Genomic DNA, 23,552 nt, shown 5'->3' on the forward strand with positions numbered 1-23,552 from the left:
GGTCACAAAGAAAGATTGGCAGTCGCAATTAGCACCAAGAGGACAATAGAAGGATAGGAGACAGACTGGACAAGGCTTGGTGAGGGAAACAGAATGCGTCAGCGTTGGGGAGGGCAGTTAGTTGGTGTAGTGGTGTTCACATTGGGCTCGGCGCTTCCTGTAGAGACACGAGCCTCAGCATCAATGTCATGATTCGGAGCAGCAAGAGGGAAATTAAATCTGGGCTCCTTATTTCGAGTGAATTGTGTAAGATTGCTTTCACTGCTAGGAAAATGGATAAAATGGGGATGGAGATTGAGGACTCGCATTGTACTCAGGAAGCTGCTGTAGTTCCAATAAATGAAGGAGATACAGGGTGTTACAGGCTGAGTATGGCCCACAAATGGTGCTGTATAGCTGAAAGGAGCACTCCTGCTTCTTCATTGTCCACTGAGGGGGTGGAGCATTTTCCAACAAATTCTTCAGTGACCTTCAGGCTGTTCAGGCTGCTGGAGAACTGGTAAAACTAATTGGAGCTCATGTGGCACGCAGTCCACCTAGCTTCTCCACACCATTTTATAAGAGGACAAACAAGTGCAGGACCCTTCTTTGCATATTTAAATTGGTCAAATGCCAATTTCAGGCAGTGCCAGGTCCACCTAAAAATCATGTGTCCATTAATTGGTATACATTGGACAAATTTTAAGCCCAAAAATGGGTGAAATGTATACTAATCTTTACTCTGGCACGTTTAAAAATTTTTGTTCAGTACCAGGATGTTGATCCCATTGTGCAAGTTGAGTTTGATATTCCTGATGCAGAAGATGCTGAATGAAGAATTATGATTTTCATGTTAAATTGAATAGTCATACTTGATTGAGCGCAACTAGATCGATTGGAAAGTCATTTTTAATGTCATAGCAACTTACTGCTTCAGGAGAGAATTCTCATCAGGCGAACAAAGTCCAGCTGTCCTACAGAGATCTTTCAATCTTTCAATGTGTTCTGCATTATCTGTTCCAAATCCAGAATTCATGATTTCTGAGCGAATGTTATATTCCAATAGTGTGGTCTTCAGATCAGCTAATTTAGCCATGTGTACCTTAACAAGAAATATCAACCATAAATAACACTTCTGATTTGTACAATATAGACTAGCTGGTTGCAAAAATGCACATTTTAGTTTAGATACAGGTTGTCAAACGATCAGATTTTATCTAGCGCGTTTTATTTCAGTAGCTAAAACAATAGAAATGATCTGTTACAATGAGAATGTTCGACAAACCCATGTTTTAATATAAACCTGCCTCAGAACATATTCATATTTTGAGTAATGCTTTAATATTCACAATGTGTAATATACTTATAATAATGGAGGCCTAAGGCTACTAATTTTTACAATTTATTTTTTGCCTTGTTCTTGATTTTAAGCCTATATTGAATATTTAGTTATTTTGCATAGAATCTTATTTTGTAGACATTGATCTAAACCTAACCATGATTGTGCTTTGATTAATTAATCAATGATAATCAGTACAAAGAACAAAGAACAGTATAGCATAGGAAGAGGCCCTTCGGCCCCCCAAGCCTGTGCTGATCATGATGCCTGCCTAAACTAAAATCGTATGCACTTAGAGTCCGTATTCTTCTATTCACGTCCTATTCATGTATTTGTCTAGATGCCCCTTAAATGCCGCTATCGTACCTACTCCCACCATTTGCCCGGGCAGTGCGTTCCAGACATTCACCACCCTCTGTGTAAGACTTGCCTCACACGTCTCCTCTAAACTTTTCCCCGCACAGCTTAAACCTATGTCCCCTAGTACTTGACTTTTCTACCCTAGGAAAGAGCATCTGACTACCCACTCTGTCCATGCCACTGATAATTTTGTAAACCTCTATCAGGTTACCCCTCAACCTCCATCATTCTAGAGAGAACAAACCGAGTTTATCCAACCTCTCTTAGCTAATACCCTCCAGACCAGGCAACATCCTGGTCAACCTCTTCTGTACCCTCTCCAAAGCATCCACATCCTTCTGATAGTGTGGCGACCAGAATTGTACACAATAATCCAAATGAGGCCTAATTAAGGTTCTGTACAGCTGCAGCATGACCTACCAATTTTTATGCTCAATGCCCCGACCGACGAAGACAAGTATGCCATATACCTTATCCACCTGCATTGTCACTTTCAGTGATTGGTGGACATGTACGCCCAGATCTCTCTGCCTGTCGATACTCCTAAGGGTTCTACCATTTACTGTATAATTCCTACATGCATATCTCACACTTGTCCGGATTAAACTCCATTTGCCATTTCTCCGCCCAAGTCTCCAACCAGTATATATCTTGCTGTATCCTCTGACAATCCTCTTCACTATCCGCAACTCCACCAATTTCTGTGTCATCTGCAAACTTACTAATTAGACCAGCTACATCTTCCTCCAAATCATTTATATATACTACGAACAACAAAGGTCCCAGAACTGATCTCTGTGGAACATCGCTAGTCACAGCCTTCCATTCAGAAAAGCACACTTCCACTGTTACCCTCTGTCTTCTATGGCCTAGCCAGTTCTGTATCCATCTTGCCAGCTCTCCTCTGATCCCGTGTGACTTCACCTTTCGTATCAGCCTACCATGAGGTACCTTGCCAAAGGCTTTACTGAAGTCCATTTATACAACATCTACTGCCTTTCCCTCATCTATCACCTTCATCACTTCTTCGAAAAACTCAAACTGTTACCCTCTGTCTTCTATGGCCTAGCCAGTTCTGTATCCATCTTGCCAGCTCTCCTCTGATCCCGTGTGACTTCACCTTTCGTATCAGCCTACCATGAGGTACCTTGCCAAAGGCTTTACTGAAGTCCATTTATACAACATCTACTGCCTTTCCCTCATCTATCACCTTCATCACTTCTTCGAAAAACTCAATCAAGTTAGTGAGGCATGACCTCCCCTTCACAGTAATGACGTGTTTTCCTAAGACTTGGTTTTCCATATTAGCCATCTGATCTTTGGCCTACATCTCTGTTTTCCCTAAACTGGATTATTAAAATAAAAGTTATTTCTTTTATTCAGGAGGTCTTTTTCCTTTTACTTCATTCAATGACCCTTGGACAACAAGTTTTTAAAAATGGATGATCTTGCATGAGGTGGTCAACTGTAGTGTGGTCATCAGATGAAGTTTGATTGATAGACATATCACCTGATTGATGGCAGTTGAGAAGACGACACTATCAAAAAAATGTCAACAAATTGGATTGCAGTGCCTGTGAGAATTGACAAGGGTGTATGTTTACACACCTGTTTTGAGAAAGTCTGAACAGGGCTTCAAAAAGCTGGATTCGAGCCCGAAATTAGGCTTAAAGGGATGCTGCTTCTGGGATTCAGTGTTGTAACCGAAGTGGAATAGTCAACCATTGGAGACTATGGGATGGAGGGTCCAAAACAGAGTGACTGACTGAAGTGTCCACCAGTTGTAAGGTTATTTGGACACTTGGTGATTTTTGAATTTAGGGAAATTGTACCAAATTAGGTTCCTGTTGTTGAACAGACCAATTTAGGGTTAATATTTGTAATATAGTATACATCTATAATAGTATGTAAAGTTGTCTTTCTTCCTTTCTTTTAACATACACAGTGCTTTTTCTTTTCAATAAACTTGTCTTTCTTAGTTTTTCCTACATTGTTACTCAATCATTTCTGTTACATGCAGAGTATGGTTCTGAACCTAAGTGAGACTCTAAAGGGACTCTTACGCTCCTTACAATGGCAACAGCTGTCTGTCAAATGCATGATGTGGAGATGCCGGCGTTGGATTGGGGTAAGCACAATAAGACGATATGCGCGATCCAGAACTAGATAGGTTACACTTGATCCATTTTTTAAAAAATTATGTATTTGTATCTTTAAATTTGAGAGTTTTCTCCAGTCAAATTATTTTTCTTTTAATGACTTTCCATCTCACTTCCTTATCTCCTACTGTGCAGTGCCTGCAGTCTTCTCATCAATGACTCTGCCATCTCCATTGAACTCCCACTGTTCATTGCTGCATTTTTAAAAAGTCATCAGTTTCATTTCCCAGTCACTGAGGATGAAACTTCCCATCCGTTTTTTCCAGACACCTAACTGACCTCCAATAATTTTGTTCAAATTCTATGGTTATATATAATTATACTTTCCATTAAGCATTTAAAGTGAGTAAATTAAATAGGAACAAATAAAAAATCCATCAGCCATCCACTTAAAAAAAATTATGTTTGGAACAGTACATTCAGCTTTGAGATTTAATGGTCTTTAATTTCTGATACTCACAACAGCATTCAGCCATAAAGTATTACCAAGAGCAAGAACAATTTTGGCAGTGTGTGGTTTATTGCTGATCTTTCGTTTAATAAATCTGGAAACCTGTTTTACAAATCAGAAAGTTTCAAGTCAGAAATAGAATCATACTATTCTCTGCTACTGGCTAATTCACACAATAACTGCTTACGTACTAAGAAAATAAATCAAATATTCATTACAAAGGTCAAAATGCTTGCAGTTGGAATTGATTAATTCTTTAATTTATTATCCAAAACTGGAATAAAATATACTGTGTTATAAAATAAGGTTGGGGATACATAGGAAAAGAGCAAGTTTTTAAACTACTTCAACAGGGCTCACTTTTATCACTAGAATCAACATCAAGCAATTAAGATATATCTTTTTAAATGAAGAACAAAGCTTCCACATTAGTGACAAAGTCCCAACATCCTTTAACTGTGGAAAAACAACATTTACTAAATGAGCTTGACATTATCAACAGCTACATTAGACAGCCCAGTGATCTCCATCAGTGAGATTGCTAATCAGCACCGAATTATGTGCATCTTAATGCTTTGGACTTGTACGCTCTCGGAATGCTTTCAACTGCCTAACTCATGTCAATTAAGGATCCTTACAGATAACAAACACTATGGGGAGACTTTCATCACATTATTCAAGCAGGATTCAGACTAAATGCTCAGAGGTGAAAAAAGAATGTACTAACCTGCTCTATCAGTTTCCTTAAATGAATTACTATATATTTTGAAATTTAATATTTTGGAACTCCTTCCAATTCATATTACTGATTCTCCATGATCATTAGCAACTATACCAATTGGCTAGTATTAGTAGTCGTTAAAAATTAAAAACTGTTTTCCTACCTTTCACATTTTGTAATTTGTTCCCCTTTAGCTGGTTTTATATAACACGATGTGGAGATGCCGGCGTTGGACTGGGGTAAGCACAGTAAGAAGTCTCACAACACCAGGTTAAAGTCCAACAGGTTTATTTGGTAGCAAATACCATAAGCTTTCGGAGCAATGCTCCTTCGTCAGATGGAGTGGTCTCTGTTCTCAAACAGGGCACAGACACAGAAATCAAATTACAGAATACTGATTAGAATGCAAATCTCTACAGCCAGCCAGGTCTTAAATGTACAGACAATGTGGGTGGAGGGAGCATTCAACACAGGTTAAAGAGATGTGTATTGTCTCCAGACAGTACAGCTTGTGAAATTGTGCAAGTCCAGGAGGAAAGCTGTGGGGGTTACTGATAATGTGACATATATCCAACATCCCGGTTTAGACCGTCCTCGTGAGCAGAAACTGATAGCCAAGTTCCGCACACATGAGGACGGTCTAAACCGGGATGTTGGATTTATGTCACATTATCAGTAACCCCCACAGCTTTCCTCCTGGACTTGCACAATTTCACAAGCTGTACTGTCTGGAGACAATACACATCTCTTTAACCTGTGTTGAATGCTCCCTCCACCCACATTGTCTGTACATTTAAGACCTGGCTGGCTGTAGAGATTTGCATTCTAATCAGTATTCTGTAATTTGATTTCTGTGTCTGTGCCCTGTTTGAGAACAGAGACCACTCCATCTGACGAAGGAGCATTGCTCCGAAAGCTTATGGTATTTGCTACCAAATAAACCTGTTGGACTTTAACCTGGTGTTGTGAGACTTCTTACTTTATATAACACACCAATCTCCAAACAAGGCAGCTAATGCATATTCAACAATTTCTCTGCATTTTCCAATTCCAAGTAGTTGCTATTTCCATCAACCAGTCAAGTGTTTGCTGTTCACCACAATTTTCTGCAGCTACTGATTAATTCAACCATAACTTCAGAGCAACCTTTGATACCATCAGCCCCATCAGAAACTATGACCTGCTCTTACCCTGGCCACTCCCACACTCCATTTCTGCTTCATTTAAGTTCAATAGATGTAGACGTGAATGGATATGGCAGACAGGTTTAGCCATTTATTGCCAGATCTGGCTGGCCAACATAAAGCACTATTGGGTTCTGCTCTTGTTTTTCAAAACTGCTCACTATTTCAGGCTCATCCTGAAATGCAAAGATAATCTTGGCTTCCTTTCTCGACTATGAACCATCATTTAAAATCTTTTCTCTATCTCTCCACTGTTACCTTCAACAACCGTGGAGGAGCTCATGTACCTCTTTGTCACTAAGATTGAAACTATCCCATCAGTTGCTTCTCCCAAGTCCCTCCCTTCCACTAGTCCACCAAGTCAAGCTTGCTCTAACATTTCTCTTGCCCTTGCCTTGAAGTCATATCTTCTCTCCTAACCCCACTCGTCTTCTCTGAGCTAATCCTGTCCCCGGGACCCACTTCCTATTCCCTCAAATTTTTCCCCACTAAAATGCTGCTCCCACCTAACTTTCCTTCCTGGTTCCCATGTAAGCCAATACCCGTTATCAACTGGGAATTATTACTTGTACCAAAGTAATTCAGAAAAAGACTGGATCATCATCTGAAAATTATGGACATACAAATGTCACAATGCAGCTTTTCAAACATTGAAATTTTTATTCCTTACCAGTGGATTCCAATCCATTTCATTGTCAATAGGCTTCACTCTACATATAATAAATTCGACAATCTGTGGCGGCAGAACCTGAAATTTGGCAGGTAGTTCGAGCAGTTGTTTCTGCATCACTTGTCCAGTTTGACCACTGTCAATGTATTTTACTCTTGCATTAGAGAGAATTGCACTCTCAGCTTTCTGTGGCAATGCTATTAACTGCACCCTTAAAGCATAACAGAATACATCACTGATAATAAAATATTTGTTCAGAACTTGAAAATGAACAGTTCTATTAAAGTCATGTGTTTATCATTTTAGAGAGACACTAGCAGGAATCCTTTATATTTAATACAAGAACATCAGGACTAGAAGTAGGAGTAGGCAATTCAGACCCTCAAGCCTGCTCCGCCATTCAATACGTTCATGGCTGATCTCATCTTGGCCTCATCTCCACCTTCCTGTCCGCTTCCCATAACCCTTCATGCCGCTACTAATTAAAAACCCATCTATCTCCTCCTTAAATTTGTTTAGTGATATTAGAGTCTTGAATCTGATGCACAATTCCAATCCACATTGATTTTTGGGCTCTTTTTCCAGCATTTTTAGGTATTTTAAGTCCAAATTTGCAGAGTCAGAGTAAGTTGTGTGGATGAAAGCAGGAAGTTGCAGAAGGGAAAGACAGGCATAAAGAGAAGTGCGAGATGTTAGAGGATTCTTATTTTACTCCTTTTTCAGACAAAATTATTAGAAATCTGGAACTCTATTCCTAAAAGATTATGAATGCGGAGACTGAAATTAATAGATTTTTGTTAGTTAACTGTAACAAGTAAATATGGTATCAAGGCAGGTAAATGGAGTTAAGGTACAGTTTATTCGTGATCTGATAGACAGCAGATAAGGCAAGAGAGACAATGGCTTATCTCCATTTCTATGTTCTTATCAATCACAAAACCGAGAAGCTTCACTTTCTCCATGCCCAGTTTTCACAATTACAGGTTTCCAGTAACTGTTTTCTATCATGGTATTTCCATTACATTACTCCAGTCATGGTTTCCTATTATGTTTAAACCCCTTAATTTTACTCTTTGCTGATTGAGTTCTTCAAACTTTGTTTTCCTTCAATCCTACTCCCATATCCAGCAATCCAGAGAGTGTAGTTTCTAAGCTTTGGTGGTTTTTAAGGACATAAAAATGGAGGCAGGCCATTCAGCCCCTCTACCCATATATTTTCTTTGACTTAGTTTTCACCCAACCCTGAATACTCTCATCTTTCTTCTCACTGCTCTTTTCTCATATGCTTCTATTTTGGTTGCCCAAGCCAAATTCCCCTTCTCACCAAAGCCAATCTGTTATTTGTAAAAGATTCTATTGTTGCACCCTCAACCATAACCCACTAATCAGTTTTGATTCTTAAATGAATTACAGTATTGTATTACAAAATATAGGACCACGAATAGCACTTTTGGTTTCAATTCATACAATATTCACATTGTGTCATAAATTGTAAATCATTAGTCTTAACTGTCATGAAGATATATTGCTGGTATTAATTTCTGGGTCATCACATTGTGCAGTTACAAAATATTAAACTAATGTGATTATATAGTCATTTTGCATAAACTGAAATACACACCAGAAGTTTGAGATTATCAAAGGTTTGACACCTTTAATCTCATTAGTTAAAAAATTTAACCCAACAATCTTATCTTCAAATTAAAGAATAAAGACTGTATTCAGCCACCATAATTTTAGTCAATTATTTTACTGGATCTCAGATGCCACAACATATCCTTGAAATACCTGCTGTTAAAAAGCTCCGGTCTGAACAATTTTTATGCCTCTGTTAATTTTAAGTTTTACTGTCAACAATGAAAATAAAATTTCCCACTTTACCTGCTATATATTTTTTCCTTTAATCCATATAGAGCACAAACCACCAATTGCTCTACTGGTTTCCTGTGGTTCTCCTCAGAGTAGTAATCAGCCATGTCTTTCAACAGCATCAGATAGTCCTCTTCCATCGAAACAGGAAGATCCTCCCATTTACTTCTGTGATGTATTATTCTACCATAATAACTGGAAGCATCTCTGATACACGTTGGAATAATCTAGAGAAGTTTCAGTTCCACATGAAGAAATTATTTTCATACACAATACACAACACGATTATACATCTATCCTCAAGACAAAGACGACCATATATACCCACATGTGACCAATATAGATTTTTCTTCCCTTTGATGAACTCTCAAAATACAGAATATTTCTCATCAGTTCTGGAATATTTTATTACAATAGGAAAACTGGGAAAGCAGATTTAAAGATTTCTTCGGCTAGCCAGTTGCATTTTGCGCAGTGCTCAAAAACTAGTGGATATTTCATGCATGGTCTCATTTGACAATGTCCCACATGCGAGGCTGATAGCCAAGGTAAGAGCCCACGGGATCCAAGGAAATTTGGTAATTTGGATCCAGAATTGGCTGAGTGGCAGGAAGCTGAGAGTAATGGTTGAGGAGTGTTTTTCAGACTGGAATATTGTGTTCAGTGGGGTCCCAAAGGGATCAGTGTTGGGGCCCTTGCTGTTTGTGGTCTATACAAGTGATTTAGACTTAAATGTTGGAGGGTTGATCAGTAAGTTCACGGCCAATACAAAAGAGATTACAGGAAGATATAGAAGGGCTGGTCAGATGAGCTGATCAGTGGCAAATGGAATTCAATCCGGATAAATGTGAGGTGATGTACTTGGGCATAACAAACAAGACAAGGGAATACATGATGAATGGCAGGATCCAGGGAAGAACCCAGGGTCAGAGGGACCTTGGTGTGCATGTACGCCAGTCCCTCAAGGTGGCAGAACAGGTGAATCAAGTGGTTAGGAAGGCATATGGTGTATTTGCCTTTATTAGTCGAGACATAGAATTTAAGAGCAGGTTATGCTGGAACTGTATGAAATGTTGGTTAGGCCACAGCTAGAATAATGTGTGCAGTTTTGGAATCCACAATCAAGAAGGGTTTATGATAGCAACGGAAAGGGTGATTTACCAGGATGTTGCCTGTGCTGGAGAGTTTTAGTTATGAAGAGAGATTGGATAGCCTGGAGTTGTTTTCCTTGGAGCAGACGGAGGGAGGAACATGATAGAGATGTATAAAATTACAAGGGGCACAGATAAAGAAGACAGGAAGAAAGTTTCCCTTGGTGGAGGGATCAATGACCAGGGGGCATAGATTTAAGATAAGAGGCAAGAGGCTAAGAGGTGATGCGAGGAAAAATGTTTTCACCCAGGAGGCGGTGGGAGTCTGGAACTCTCTGCCTGAAAGAGTGGCAGAGGCAGAGACCCTCATAACACTTTAGTAGTATTGAGATGTGCACTTGTGATGTCAAGACATACAAGGCTATAGACCAAGAGCTGGAAAATGGGATTAGAATAGTTGGGTGGTTTGTCTTTGACCGGCTTGGACTCAATGGGCCGAAGGCCCTTTTGCTGTGCTGTAGGCCTCTAGGACTCTATGAAGGGCACAGGACGCTTGCAAATATACTTCGCTATTTTTCTAGCTTTTGCACCAAGCTGCAAAGCCACGTTTGAGTGAGTTGGGAAGTTCTTAAATAGGGAGAGGGAATGGTAGGCTTTTTTGGGATTTATGTTTTCTCAGTGCTTACTTTTTAAGCACTATTTCACCATTGGTGGCCATGCATAAAGCTGCCTAGGCCCCAAATTCTCAGTGTCCTTCTTAAACCTCCCAACTTTTCATCCTTCCAGTTGTTCACCAAAACCTAATTCATAATTAAGATTTTGGTCACTTGGCCCAATATCTCTGTGGCTTAGCATCAAATTTGGTTGAGAATGCTTGTTTGAAACACCTTGGAATATCTTATTACATTTATAGTTGCACATTAAATGTAAGTTATTGTACCACCGAAGACAATTACTGCACCAAATAGTCTTTTCATTACCAACCATGCCAGTGGAACAAAATGTAAATAAGTCATTTAAAGGCTTGATCAATAGGAGAATGGGTGAAAATAGAACACAAGAAAAGGAGCTGTTTCAATACCAACTTTCAAGAGAACAAGGATCCCCAGATGTTTAGGTGCAAGATGCAGAATCCAATGGTGCGACCAAGTGAAGAGTTAATGATGGGGGTTGGTTTTCTATATACCAAATAATATATTTATGGATACTAATATTGTATCTCAAAATGATGCAAGCTGCATTAATATAAACTTGCCTGTTACAAGTGCATAGATAGAAAGAACCATATTGATCAATTAAGAAACTCATAAGCAAGTCAAACACAACATCTTGGTTTATCAAAAAAAAAAGATCAAAGTTCCTATAGCCGCTTGGCTAAAGTGAGATAAATTGTTAATTGTTCAAATTTACAAATATTAGTTTCTAACTGAAGTTAAAGTTGCCATAATGAAGCTAGTCATTAATTGCTGTGCTACTGTGATATGGGGGGAAATGGTGGCATAGTGGCAACCTCACTAGACTAGTAATTTAGAGGCCCATGTTCTGAACCTGTGGGTTCAAATCCCACAAAGGTTGCTGGTGAAACTTAAATTCAATTAATAGTTTGGAATTAAAAAGCTTGCCACAAAACCATTGTCGACTGTCTTAAAAATCCATCTCGTTCACCAACGTCCTTTAAGGAAGGAAATCTGCCAATCTTACCTGGTCTGACCTATATGTGACTCCAGACCCACAGCAATATGGTCGACTCTTAACTGCTCCCTGAACTGGTGCAGCAAACCACTCAGTTCAAGGGCAATTAGGGATGGACAACAAATGCTGACCTTGCCAGCCGTGTCCACCATCCCATAAAAGAATAAAGAAGTAAACATTCACAGAGAATAGCATTGTAGATATAATGCTCACATTTCTAATGACAAGTAAACAAATTCTAAACAAAAGGTGAAAACTGTACAAAGAAGCAAAATTTCAAAACCAGCTCACAAGGCAAGGCACAGAAATGAATCACAAGTAATTTTACCTCAATGTATCCTGAGGCAGGCAATTTATTTTCACCTGAAAGACATCGCGGTTTGTCCACATCTCGATGAAGCTTATGACGACTTGGACATGTTTTGTTCTCCCTGAAATGAACAAAAACACAATGTTATCAATTTGATACAGATGGTGCAGGTTGAGTGTTACATCAAGTGGCTCATACGAAGAAAATTCTGGTGCCCACCACATTGCTACATCAGCGTGATGAGTGCGATAGCAGGGAACCCTTTGTAACAGAAAAAATAGTGTGGACAAGTGTACTCTGATGTTATTGGGTTAGACTATCAAATAAAAATGTTCATTTATGATTAAATCAAGAATATTGCACTGAATCCTCCGTTAGGAGCCAATAATTTTTGAATTATTTACAACAAATTTCAGGTGGTAACAAAGAACAAAGAAAATTACAGCACAAGAGGTACTTCGGCCCTCCAAGCCTGCACCGACCATGCTGCCCGACTGAACTAAAAACCCCTACTCTTTGGAAGACCATATCCCTCTATTCCCATCCTATTCATGTATTTGTCAAGATGCCTCTTAAAAGTCACTATCGTATCTGCTTCCACTACCTCCCCGGCAGTGAGTTCCAGGCACCCACCGTCCTCTGTGTAAAAAAACTTGCCTCGTACATCTCCTTCAAACCTTGCCCCTCACACCTTAAACCTATGCCCCCTGGTAATTGACTCTTCCACCCTGGGAAAAAGCTTCTGATTATCCACTCTGTCCATGCACCTCATGATCTTGTAGACTACCCCCCCAACCCCAACCTCTGTCGTTCCAGTGAGAACAAACCAAGTTTCTCAAACCTCTCCTCACAGCTAATGCCCTCCATACCAGGCAACATCCTGGTAAATCTTTTCTGTACCCTCTCCAAAGCCTCCACATCCTACTGGTAGTGTGGGGACCAAAATTGAACACTATATTCCAAGTGCAGTCGAACTAAGGTTCTATAAAGCTGCAACATGACTTGCCAATTTTTAAACTCAATGCCCCGCTGATGAAGGCAAGCATGCCGTATGCCTTCTCCACCTACTTTACCACTTTCAGTGACCTGTGTACCTGTACACCCAGATCCCTTTGCCTATCAATACTCTTAAGGGTTCTGCCATTTACTGTATATTTCCTATCTGTATTAGACCTTCCAAAGTGTATTACCTCACATTTGTCTGGATTAAACTCCATCTGCCATCTCTCCACCCAAGTCTCCAACTGCCTGCTATATCCTCTGACGGTCCTCATCGCTATCCACAATTCCACCAACTTTTGTGTCATCTGCAAACTTACTAATCGAACCAGTTACATTTTCCTTCAAATCATTTATATATATTAGACAGCAAAGGTCCCAGCACTGATCCTTGAGGAAAGCCATTTGTCACAGCCCTCCATTCAGAAATGCACCCTTCCACTGCTACCCTGAGTCTATGACTGAGCCAGTTTTGTATCCACCTTGCCAGTTCACCTCTGATCCCGTGCGACTTCACCTTCTGTACCAGTTTTCCATGAGGGGCCTTGACAAAGGCCTTACTGAAGTCCATGCAGACAACATCCACTGCCCTACCCTCAATCATCTTTGTTACTTCCTCTAAAAACTCAATCAAGTTAGTGAGACATGATGGATGTTTTAGCTTATCCACTTAATATACATTGTTGTACACTGCGTGTAAATTAGAGAGGATTATAACCATTGATATGAAAGTTTTCATTTCCATACCTGGAATCATACCAAGTCAACTAAATGAAAAATACTCTCATCAACTAAATACATTTTGTACCAAGCAGCTGTCAGAAACTCAGATTAGTCTGATTACCAGCTCTATCATCTGCTGTAAATCAATTCGTTTGTTGCTTTTTCCCCCCATTATAAAAAAATACACGAGCTCAAATGAAAATCTCTGCCCAAAGAATGATGGAGCTGCCTTATCACTGTAGCTCCCTAGGCTTTTCCCCATTTTCAAGTCCACGAAGCAAATATTTCGAATGGCCTCCTTCTGCACTGTAGGGATTCTGTGAAGTGCTTACCTGCAGATTCCATATGCTTTAAGATATTTACATAAAGATTTGTCATAGCAAATGTCATCTGTGTTATCCAAGTCAGAAATAAATTTATATAGCTCTTTAGGAATTTTAGCATCTGTTCTTTCCAGGTAGTGCAGAATAGAAGCTGCTTGTGGGGCATCTTTGTCCGTCAGTAGTATGATTGACTGACTTTGAAGAGTTGATCCCTAGTATTAAGAGAACATTTTGTATCAAACAATTTAAGATAAATTTGTGCATTGCTTTTTAAAAGGTACTAAACAACATTCAACACTATGGAGTACAGTACATGTTCCAAGATTCCCAAGGTCAATTTATAAAATCCACATCACCCTCATTCATTTCTTCAATAGCCAGTTTACTAATATAGATAAAGAATAAACTGTGGTTACTTTAATTAGTAAAAGTTTTTGAACAGTTATTCAAAAGTAGTCCACTGTAAACTCTTATGCAACTTAAAAGTAGCACAGATAATAGTGAAGCATGGGAATCAAGTACAATATAAACATGAATAACAATTCAATATTGGATTTGGAGTAGCAAATTGATAGAAAATGCATACAATGCTGGAATATTTAGTGGTAGGTCAGAAGATTGAGAACATTTTGGAAAACAACAAAGGACAATTAATAGAACAAGAGGGAGGGAGTAATTATAGCATGAGGGTAAACTAGCAAGGAATAAAAATGGTGGTAAGAACTTCTGTAAAAACATAAAAAGGAAAAGAGTAGCAAGTAAACATTGGTCCCTTAAACGGATGAGACTGGGGAATTAATAATGAGAAACCAGGAAATGTCAGAGACTTTGAACAAGTATTTAATATTTACCTTCACGATAAAGGCATAAAAAGCATACCAACAATTGCAGAAAATCAAAAGGAAGGGAAGAACTTAAAGCAATCACTAGTGACAAGATTCTCGGAAAACTGAAGGGATTAAAGGACAAGTTCTGTGGGCCTGTTTGCTCTGCATCCCAGGGGCTTAAAATAAATGGCTGCAGAGATAGCGGTTATAACCTTCCAAAATTCCTTAGGTTCTGGAAAGGTCCCAGCAGATCAGACAGCCACAAATGTATTTTTATGCAAGGGAGCAGGGAGAAAGAAAACAGGAAACTGTAGGTCAATTAACCTAATGTCTGTCCTTGGGGGAAAAAAACTGGAATCCGTTATAAAGGTAGCAGTGGCAGACATTTAGAAAATCATAAAACCATGCTAACTCTGCTCTAATATGTTAGACAAATTATTAGAATTCTTTGAGGATGTAACAAGCAAAGTGGATAAAGGGGGAAATCAGCAGATATTTTGTATTCCGATTTCCAAAAGCAAAGGGATAGACAGGTTAGCTGAGTGGACAGAAATTTGGCACATGGAATATAATGTGAAAAGATATATATGAGATTACCCTCTTTGGCAGGAGGAATTAAGAAGCAAAACATTATTTAAATGGAGAGACACTGCAGAATGTTGTGGTATGAGGGTGTCCTTATACTTAAATCATGAAAGTTAGCATACAGGTACAGGATTAAGGAAGGCAAATGGAATGTTAGTTTTTATTGCAAGGGTAATGGAAGATAAAAATTTGGAAGTCTTGCTACATCTGTACAGGGCATTGACAAGCCCACACTTAGAATACTGCATACAGTTTTGACCTCCTTATTTAAAGGAGGGATATACTTGCATTGGTAAGGGCAAGGTAAAGTTGCCATAGTCTTAGATGACCATAAGCTGCTCTACCCTTTGAGGGGGAGAGCTGACTGGTGGTGATTTAACCTGAGAATCACCACACCTCAGGCGAGGGGCAAGCTTGTGAAGGCGGGCCTTCATGATTAACCTTAACTGGTACGGGAATTGAACCTGCTCTGTTGGTATTGCTCTGCATCACTGACCAGCTGAGCTGAACTGACTCCCAACTTGGAGATGGTTCAGAGAAGGTTCACCAGCTTGATTCCTGGGATGAAGGGATTGTCTAAGGAGGAAAGATTGAGCAGGGTGGGCCAATACCTATTGGAGTTTTGAAGAATGAGAGATATTCTTCTTGAATTTTGAGGGGGCTTTGATGTTTTCCTCTTGGAGGAATCTAGAACTACTGGGCAGCACTGTTTAAGTAAGGGGGTCTCCCATTTAAGATGGAGATGAGAAGGAATATTTTCTCTGAGGGTCATTAATCTTTGGAATTCACACTGAGCTTCAGGGGCTTTATGTGGAATGTTCTAGGAATATGGGGGCTTGGAAGTTTTTCAAATTTGACGGTTCCACATAAGAACATAAGAAATAGGAGCAGGAGTAGGCCATCTAGCCCCTCGAGCCTGCCCCGCCATTCAATAAGATCATGGCTGATCTGACGTGGATCAGTACCACTTACCCGCCTGATCCCCATAACCCTTAATTCCCTTACCGATCAGGAATCCATCCATCCGCGCTTTAAACATATTCAGCGAGGTAGCCTCCACCACCTCAGCGGGCAGAGAATTCCAGAGATTCACCACCCTCTGGGAGAAGAAGTTCCTCCTCAACTCTGTCTTAAACCGACCCCCCTTTATTTTGAGGCTGTGTCCTCTAGTTTTAACTTCCTTACTAAGTGGAAAGAATCTCTCCGCCTCCACCCTATCCAGCCCCCGCATTATCTTATAAGTCTCCATAAGATCCCCCCTCATCCTTCTAAACTCCAACGAGTACAAACCCAATCTCCTCAGCCTCTCCTCATTATCCAAACCCCTCATCTCCGGTATCAACCTGGTGAACCTTCTCTGCACTCCCTCCAATGCCAATATATCCTTCCTCATATAAGGGGACCAATACTGCACACAGTATTCCAGCTGCGGCCTCACCAATGCCCTGTACAGGTGCATCAAGACATCCCTGCTTTTATATTCTATCCCCTTCGCAATATAGGCCAACATCCCATTTGCCTTCTTGATCACCTGTTGTACCTGCAGACTGGGCTTTTGCGTCTCATGCACAAGGACCCCCAGGTCCCTTTGCACGGTAGCATGTTTTAATTTGTTTCCATTGAGATAGTAATCCCATTTGTTATTATTTCCTCCAAAGTGTATAACCTCGCATGTGTAAGCAGTTGTCAAAATTGCACCTTTTGGGAGAGAGAAGAAGCAGGGACATAAATTAGGTCCCTACAATATCAAGTTCTTTCTTGCTGGGTCAAAATCCTGGAAGGCCTTCCCTCAGCAATGTGAATGCACCTATACCACATGGACTGCAGCAGTTCAAGAAGGTGGCTCACCACCATCTTCTCAAGAGCAATTAGGGATGGGCAATAATAATGCTGACCTAGCCAGCAACACTAACATTCCATGAAAAAAAAAGAACATGTTGCAGAGGCAACAGTAATTATGGCAGTGACTGAGACTGGCAAAATGTCGATCCAGATTTTTTAAAAGACAAATCAACTGCTCAAAATTTCAAATTTTGCCAGCAAAATACAAGTTAAAAAGGAACAAGGTAAAATTCAGATTTAACACTTCAAATAGTCTACATCTACATATTGCAGTCTTTTTTTTGCGAAAACACCCCAAGGCTAAGAGTCAACTAGAACAAGTACATAGAACAAGCAGTACATCCCAAAAAAGCACGGCTGAACTGGAATACTCTCTTCCATGAAGTTCGATGATAACATTAAAGAGATTTTTGTACATTGTAAATTAAAATATTTTTTCCTAACAATTCACTGTACCTCCACAATCAGATTATCAAAATTGTCGACCATGCAGCATAGGCGAGCTCCAAATATGTTCCAAGATGGAGGAAAACCATAATGGATTACACAAGTGGCATCTGTGATTCTCAAGGCTTTGAGGTAGTTATCAGTTGTAACTATTTGGGAAATAAATATTCAAAACAAAATTCAATTCGGAATATGTGAATAAAGAATGTCCCCTGAATTCCAACACTGAACAAGCAATATTTGTGAGGTCCTCTCAAAGGGTTAACAATGCAACATTGAAAATATCCAAATGTTACATACCATTCCACATGTTAATAAGTATAAATCAGTTTTCATTATGTTCTTAAGGAATTCTGAATACCTCCGGAAAAATACTTTTTAACCCAACTGTGTGTATATCTGTTAGGGCGAATGTTTATTTTTAAACACATAGATAAAATGTTAACTACGGATCTGGGGAATGTGTAGACTGGAATATGGAAATGTGTACACAGTTGATAATTTTTCCTACAGCTTGCAAAATACAAACATTTTATATAACCACTTTTTTCCTTAAAATGTATATACATCTTCAGCACATTTTAAAACTTCGTTTAAAATGCTCACCTAATATTACATGTGTGCCAGGATTGAATTTCCTATGCCACTCGTCCATTATATTGTTAACCTGCATGCTCATTCCTTCATGGACCTTCATGCAGAAGTTTGAATTACTGACCAAAGCCTAGAAGAAAGATGTGACCAAAAGATACTCAAAAATAGGCTGCACTATTAAAATAATCCAACAATTTTAAAATTACATGACAGCACAGGAGTTCACTAATAGTTACAACAGTCTCAGATTCAGCTGCCAGCCAAATTATTCCTGTATAATTTCACATACTTTCAGCTAGATTGCTGATATTCAGCCAGGTGATGTTGTTCTGCTTTGCATTTATACTTAATTTGGCAAGAGTCTCTATACACCATTGTATTTTTAAAAATGCACAGAAAGCCAATGAATGAAAGATAAAGTTGAAAGAAGGAAAAAGGAAAAAAGACCAAGGCCAGAAAAAGCTTAAATAAAATTTACAACACAAAAACAGGTCATTCCGCCAGAATAGTCTATGCTCAACATGAGCGCCCACAGCAGCATACTTCATCTAAACCTAACAACATTTCCATCGATCCCTTTCTTTCTCTCATAATTATCTAGCTTCCCCTGAATTTGGGAAAATCTGTTTTGGGGTAGACTGGCCAAAAAAATTACACAATGAGTTGCATTGTATATGTAGTCATCATTTTGTAGCCCAACAATAATGATCAATGACCAGTTAAACTGTTTGCATGTTCATTGAAGGATAAATGCTGCCCAAAAGAACAAAATCAAATAGTTTTATGGGATCCTTTAAGCCACCAAATTCTTAATTTAAAAATATAGAAAAGCACAAAAGGAGATAATGACCCAGATTTAGCAGTCAGCGGCAAGAGGGCACTGCTCGCTGCCAACTTTTGAGGATACTGCCCCACAATTATTTAACAGGCAAGAAAGCATCCATTTCCTCTATTCCAATGCAATTTTGAAACTGGTGCGCTCTCTACAGGTGATCTGTGGAATTCACCAGCAGTGAAGTCACTAGATAGGTCCTCAGCAAACCAGGAAACAAGAATCGTTGATTATAATTACCTTTTTAATCATGTTCTACAATGTGAGATAAAGATTAAAATAAACACATGGGATTGAGTTAGAAGCTCAAATATCAAACTTTAATAAAAACGTGTGAATTTTCCTATTCTTTCCAATAAGACCAGAGCACAATTGTAGTTCATTTGAAGTTTTAAACTTTAAAAAAAAAATCTTTCATGTGATATGGTATCAGTGCCAAAGCCAGCATTTGTTGCCCATCCACAATTGCCTTTGAACTGAGTGGTTTGTGAGGCCATTTCAGAGGGCAGTTCAGAGTTAACAACAATGTAGTGGGTCTGCAGTCATGTAAGCCAGATCAGGTAATGATCACAGATTTCTTGCTCTAAAGGACATCAGTGAACCAGGTGGGTTTTTACAACAACTGATGATGGTCTGAAACTATCTTTATAATTCCAGATTCATTAAATAAATTTAAATTCCACCAGCTGCCACGGTGGGATTTGAACTCATGTCCCTAAGGCATTAGCCTGAACCTCTATTTCTAGTCCAGTGACATTACCATTCATGTCACTGTCTCCCTACATAGCTACGCACACTGGGGGCTACAATTAATTTTCAGTAGTAGTAAAGCTTTTTATAAGTATTGCCTTTAATAACTTTTAAATCATTCAACAATGTAGCACTTGATGTTTCAACAACAATGGACTGCAGTGGTTTAAGGTGGGTGGCTCTCAACCACCTTTTCAAGGGCAATTTGGGGATTGGTAATAAATGCTGATTAGTCAACAATGTCTGCCTCCCATGAATAAATATAAAAAATATATATTTTAGTACGGATTTAAATTGTCAAAATCTGTATTAAGTAAGCAGAAATAAAAAGATTTTAAATAATTTTGTCTTGGAGGAAACAAAGTGCTGCCAGGGAAGGGAGCTGAATTGAAAGCACAAGCTCAAGGAGCAGTGCCTTCAGTTTATGACAACACGGGGGGCATGGTTTTGCTTTTACTATGCGAACACAAGGCTTCTCTACTCATTTTGTCAATGGACTCACTCTGCAGTTGGGATAGCAAGTTCTTGCTGCAGTCAATGTAAAAAATCCAGTCTGTGGTGCTTAAGAGGAAGATCCAGGTCTCAACAAAGTCCTGTATAATTGCACAAGACCTCCTTACTTTTGTACTCCATTCCCTTTGCAATAAAGGCCAACATACCATTAGACTTCCTAATTACTTGCTACACATGCATGTTGATTTTGTGTTTCACCTACAAGGGCATTCATATCCTTCTGAACAGTTAATAGTTGGCTGCCATTTTAAAAATATCCTGCTATTTATTTTCTTCCTATTCAAGTGAATGACCTCATGTCCCCAATTGTACTTCATCTGCCACCTTCTTGCCTTAAAATGCGTATAGCCTGCCGCAACTTCTTAGGTCCTCCTCACTGCTTTACTTTCCCAGCTAGATTTGTGCTGTTAGCACAAGTACGACGTATCCAAGTTAGATTATAAATTAGCTGTGACCCCATGACTATCCTTGCAGCACTTCACTAGTAAACCTGCCATCCCGTAAACATATCCCTACTGTTTTCTGTCTTTCAATCAAACTTTTATCTATGCCTATATATTCCCAAGTGCAATGTGCCTGAAGAACCATGCATCATAATTCTCTTTGATTTGATTTATTGTCACATGTATTAACATAGTGAAAACTTCTGTTCTTGAACGCTATAACAGACAAAACATACCATTCATAGAGAAGGAAACGAGAGAGTGCAGAATGCAGTGTTACAGTCATAGCTAGGGTGGAGAGAAAGATCAATTTAATGCAAGGTAAGTCCATTCAAGAGTCGGACAGCAGCAGGGAAGAAGCTGTTCTTGAGTTGGTTGGTACGTGACCTCAGACTTTTGTATCTTTTTCCCGAAGGAAGAAGGTGAAAGAGAGAATGTCCGGGGTGCATGGGGTCCTTAATAATGCTGGCTGCTTTGCTGAGGCAGCAGAAAGTGCAGACAGAGTCAATGGATGGAAGGCTGGTTTCAGCCTCCTATCCATATTACAATTACATATGAAAGGCTCAACACAACTTACATCCCTGCAATGAGAGTGCAAATTGAAAAGGTTTTCAAAACAACTATGTACACATTGGCACTTTTATTACGAGAACAGCATTTCATAGCAAACAGAAATGGTAAATTTAATCTCAACTCGAATGCCCAAAGAAATGAATGCATGTCTTAACTATTGTACCTACTCTGAACACATGATCCACTTCCTCGGTGCAATTAGTAAAGACAATAGTCTTCTGCAAAATTTCAGAGGTGAAGTCTAACATGGTCAGCAAAAATGATGTCTTCTCACAGTCCAGGCAAACCTGCACAACCTAATAAAGAAATTCCATGAGCGAATTCTTATTGCAACAATAATTCTCAAAAATATTCTGCTGTTTGAATACACGTCAGAAAATATGACAAACGATCACACTGCGATAATGTCACCAACCCCCCCATCAGCTTTCTCATGCCCTGCTGTACCTTTCCATGATTCTCTCTGTAAAGGAAAACATATCCTTGATTTGACCAAGTTATTATTATTGGCGATGCTTACTCAATATGGCAATCTTTTGTAAAAGATTTGGATATTATTGCAGGAATACCCAAAATTAGTTGCTCTCTTAAGGCTACAAGATGGCGGCTCTCATTCAAAAGTTGAGGAATGACAAAATTAAATTTTAAAGTGGGACATTAAACCACAAAAAGGTTTCAGCCTCCATATGCAAAACTAGTATCAGGCTCAATAAAGCTGTTAAATGTAACTAAATCTTACAGCACAATAAATCCAATACAGAGAGGGGAGGAAAAAAATCTCCCATTCTCTTTTTTTGTGGAAGTCTAATATAGACAATGAATGACTTGACGTATTCAGTATATGTTTTTTTCTAAAAGCTATTTATTTACACTGTTTACAAGACTTCATAGTGAGTGCATGGTTTTTGGTACACAGACTATTCTGCATATGGCTGTGGAGCCTCTAGGTCATCTACCCCTTGATGTCACACTTAAATCATTAATTTCATCATGGTCTCATTAACATAACCATTAACTCATTTCATCTTCCCACAAATATAATCTCAAAACTTCCAGCCATCTGCCCCAAAATTATAATATCACAGGTTGAGACTGCCAGGCGCTTCAACTCTCCCTGATCTTGTCTCAAGTATTCTCGGTTGGGTTTGCTGGAGTACGCTTGGTGGGGGTTGGCATGCGCACTTCTAGGAATTGAGTGCAATTTCTAGGGGTGTTTGCCGGAGGGACCGGGTCATCAGTCTTGTTGCGATAATACAGGTAGGATTAGCTCCTTGTAGCCTCTAGAGGAATCAGTGCCTTTCTATTCCTTGGTAAAATCCCAACTGGTTCGTTGACTAGATATTACCACAGCTGCTGAGTTAGGCTCGAGGTACGGTCAAATGCCAGACAGTCTCTGATCTAATCTTTTTGCCCTGGTTCTAGTTTGGGCAGTGTTCATGCCCTATGTCAGTGATGATACCAATTGGACTGCTACTTTTTTGTGTTTGTTCATGGTACCTTACTTAGTCTAAGAAAGTGATGTTGGGTCTAAAATTGATGCTGGAGCGAAGGAATTTGGGTTTTCAGCCTTCTGCCCATCAGTTGAGCAAGATTAGCTCTCGATCATTGTTCCTTTTTAGCACTGTCTTGATGATTTTGACCCCTTGTTAGACTTAACCATTCACCTGTGAATGGTATGGCGAGCTGGTAATTGGTGGAATCATATTCCTTGTGAAGTCGCAAATGTTTGTTAGCAAGCTGCAGACCATTGTGCAACACTACCTTATCTGGTATCTAATATGTAGAGCAGATGCGTTTCAAAGCTTTTACTACAGCTTCTGTGGTTATGGCAAGAAGTCTTGATTTCCAACCAGCAAGAATAATATTTATAACCGGAAGATTTCCCCACTGAAGTCAAACAAATCTATTCCATGCCTTTACCAAGGCCTGGACAGAAACGTTGATGTTAACTATGGTTTGGTTGGTCCCTGGATGTTGATGATAAGTATGGCATGTCAAAATAAATGCTTCAATAGATTTCAAAATTCTTGGCCACCATGCTGATTGTTGTGCCCTTACTCTATATTTGGTATTGCTGAGTGTCCAGCATGGAGCTTTTGGAGAATGTCTTCTCTCAACTCTCTTAGGATTACGAGCCTTTCATTAAAGAGTGGGGAGGTTGATGACAATGGTCAGATATCTTTGCTGTACATGATGTTGTCTTAATGTCTGATTATCTGGATATATTTAGGTCAACCTTATCTGCAGTATGTTTGGGCCTGGCTGTATTGTCTCAT

General features: G+C 39.3%; 1 protein-coding gene across 1 annotated transcript in view; it reads right to left on the reverse strand.

The window, feature by feature from the left end:
* The window catches only part of tdrd12 (tudor domain containing 12), a 95,450-nt gene that overhangs the window by 26,235 nt on the left and 45,663 nt on the right, over positions 1-23,552 (reverse strand). The window contains exons 15-23 of the mRNA XM_078211997.1: positions 21,444-21,572; positions 18,178-18,295; positions 17,581-17,720; positions 13,880-14,082; positions 11,844-11,952; positions 8,745-8,959; positions 6,864-7,074; positions 4,298-4,390; positions 909-1,081 (exon numbers count right to left, since the gene is read on the reverse strand). Coding sequence (XP_078068123.1) covers positions 909-1,081; positions 4,298-4,390; positions 6,864-7,074; positions 8,745-8,959; positions 11,844-11,952; positions 13,880-14,082; positions 17,581-17,720; positions 18,178-18,295; positions 21,444-21,572 — 1,391 coding nt within the window. The remainder of the gene's footprint in view (positions 1-908; positions 1,082-4,297; positions 4,391-6,863; positions 7,075-8,744; positions 8,960-11,843; positions 11,953-13,879; positions 14,083-17,580; positions 17,721-18,177; positions 18,296-21,443; positions 21,573-23,552) is intronic.

The sequence above is a fragment of the Mustelus asterias genome, chromosome 4 (genome assembly GCF_964213995.1).
Source record: "Mustelus asterias chromosome 4, sMusAst1.hap1.1, whole genome shotgun sequence".
Lineage (NCBI taxonomy): Eukaryota > Metazoa > Chordata > Chondrichthyes > Carcharhiniformes > Triakidae > Mustelus > Mustelus asterias.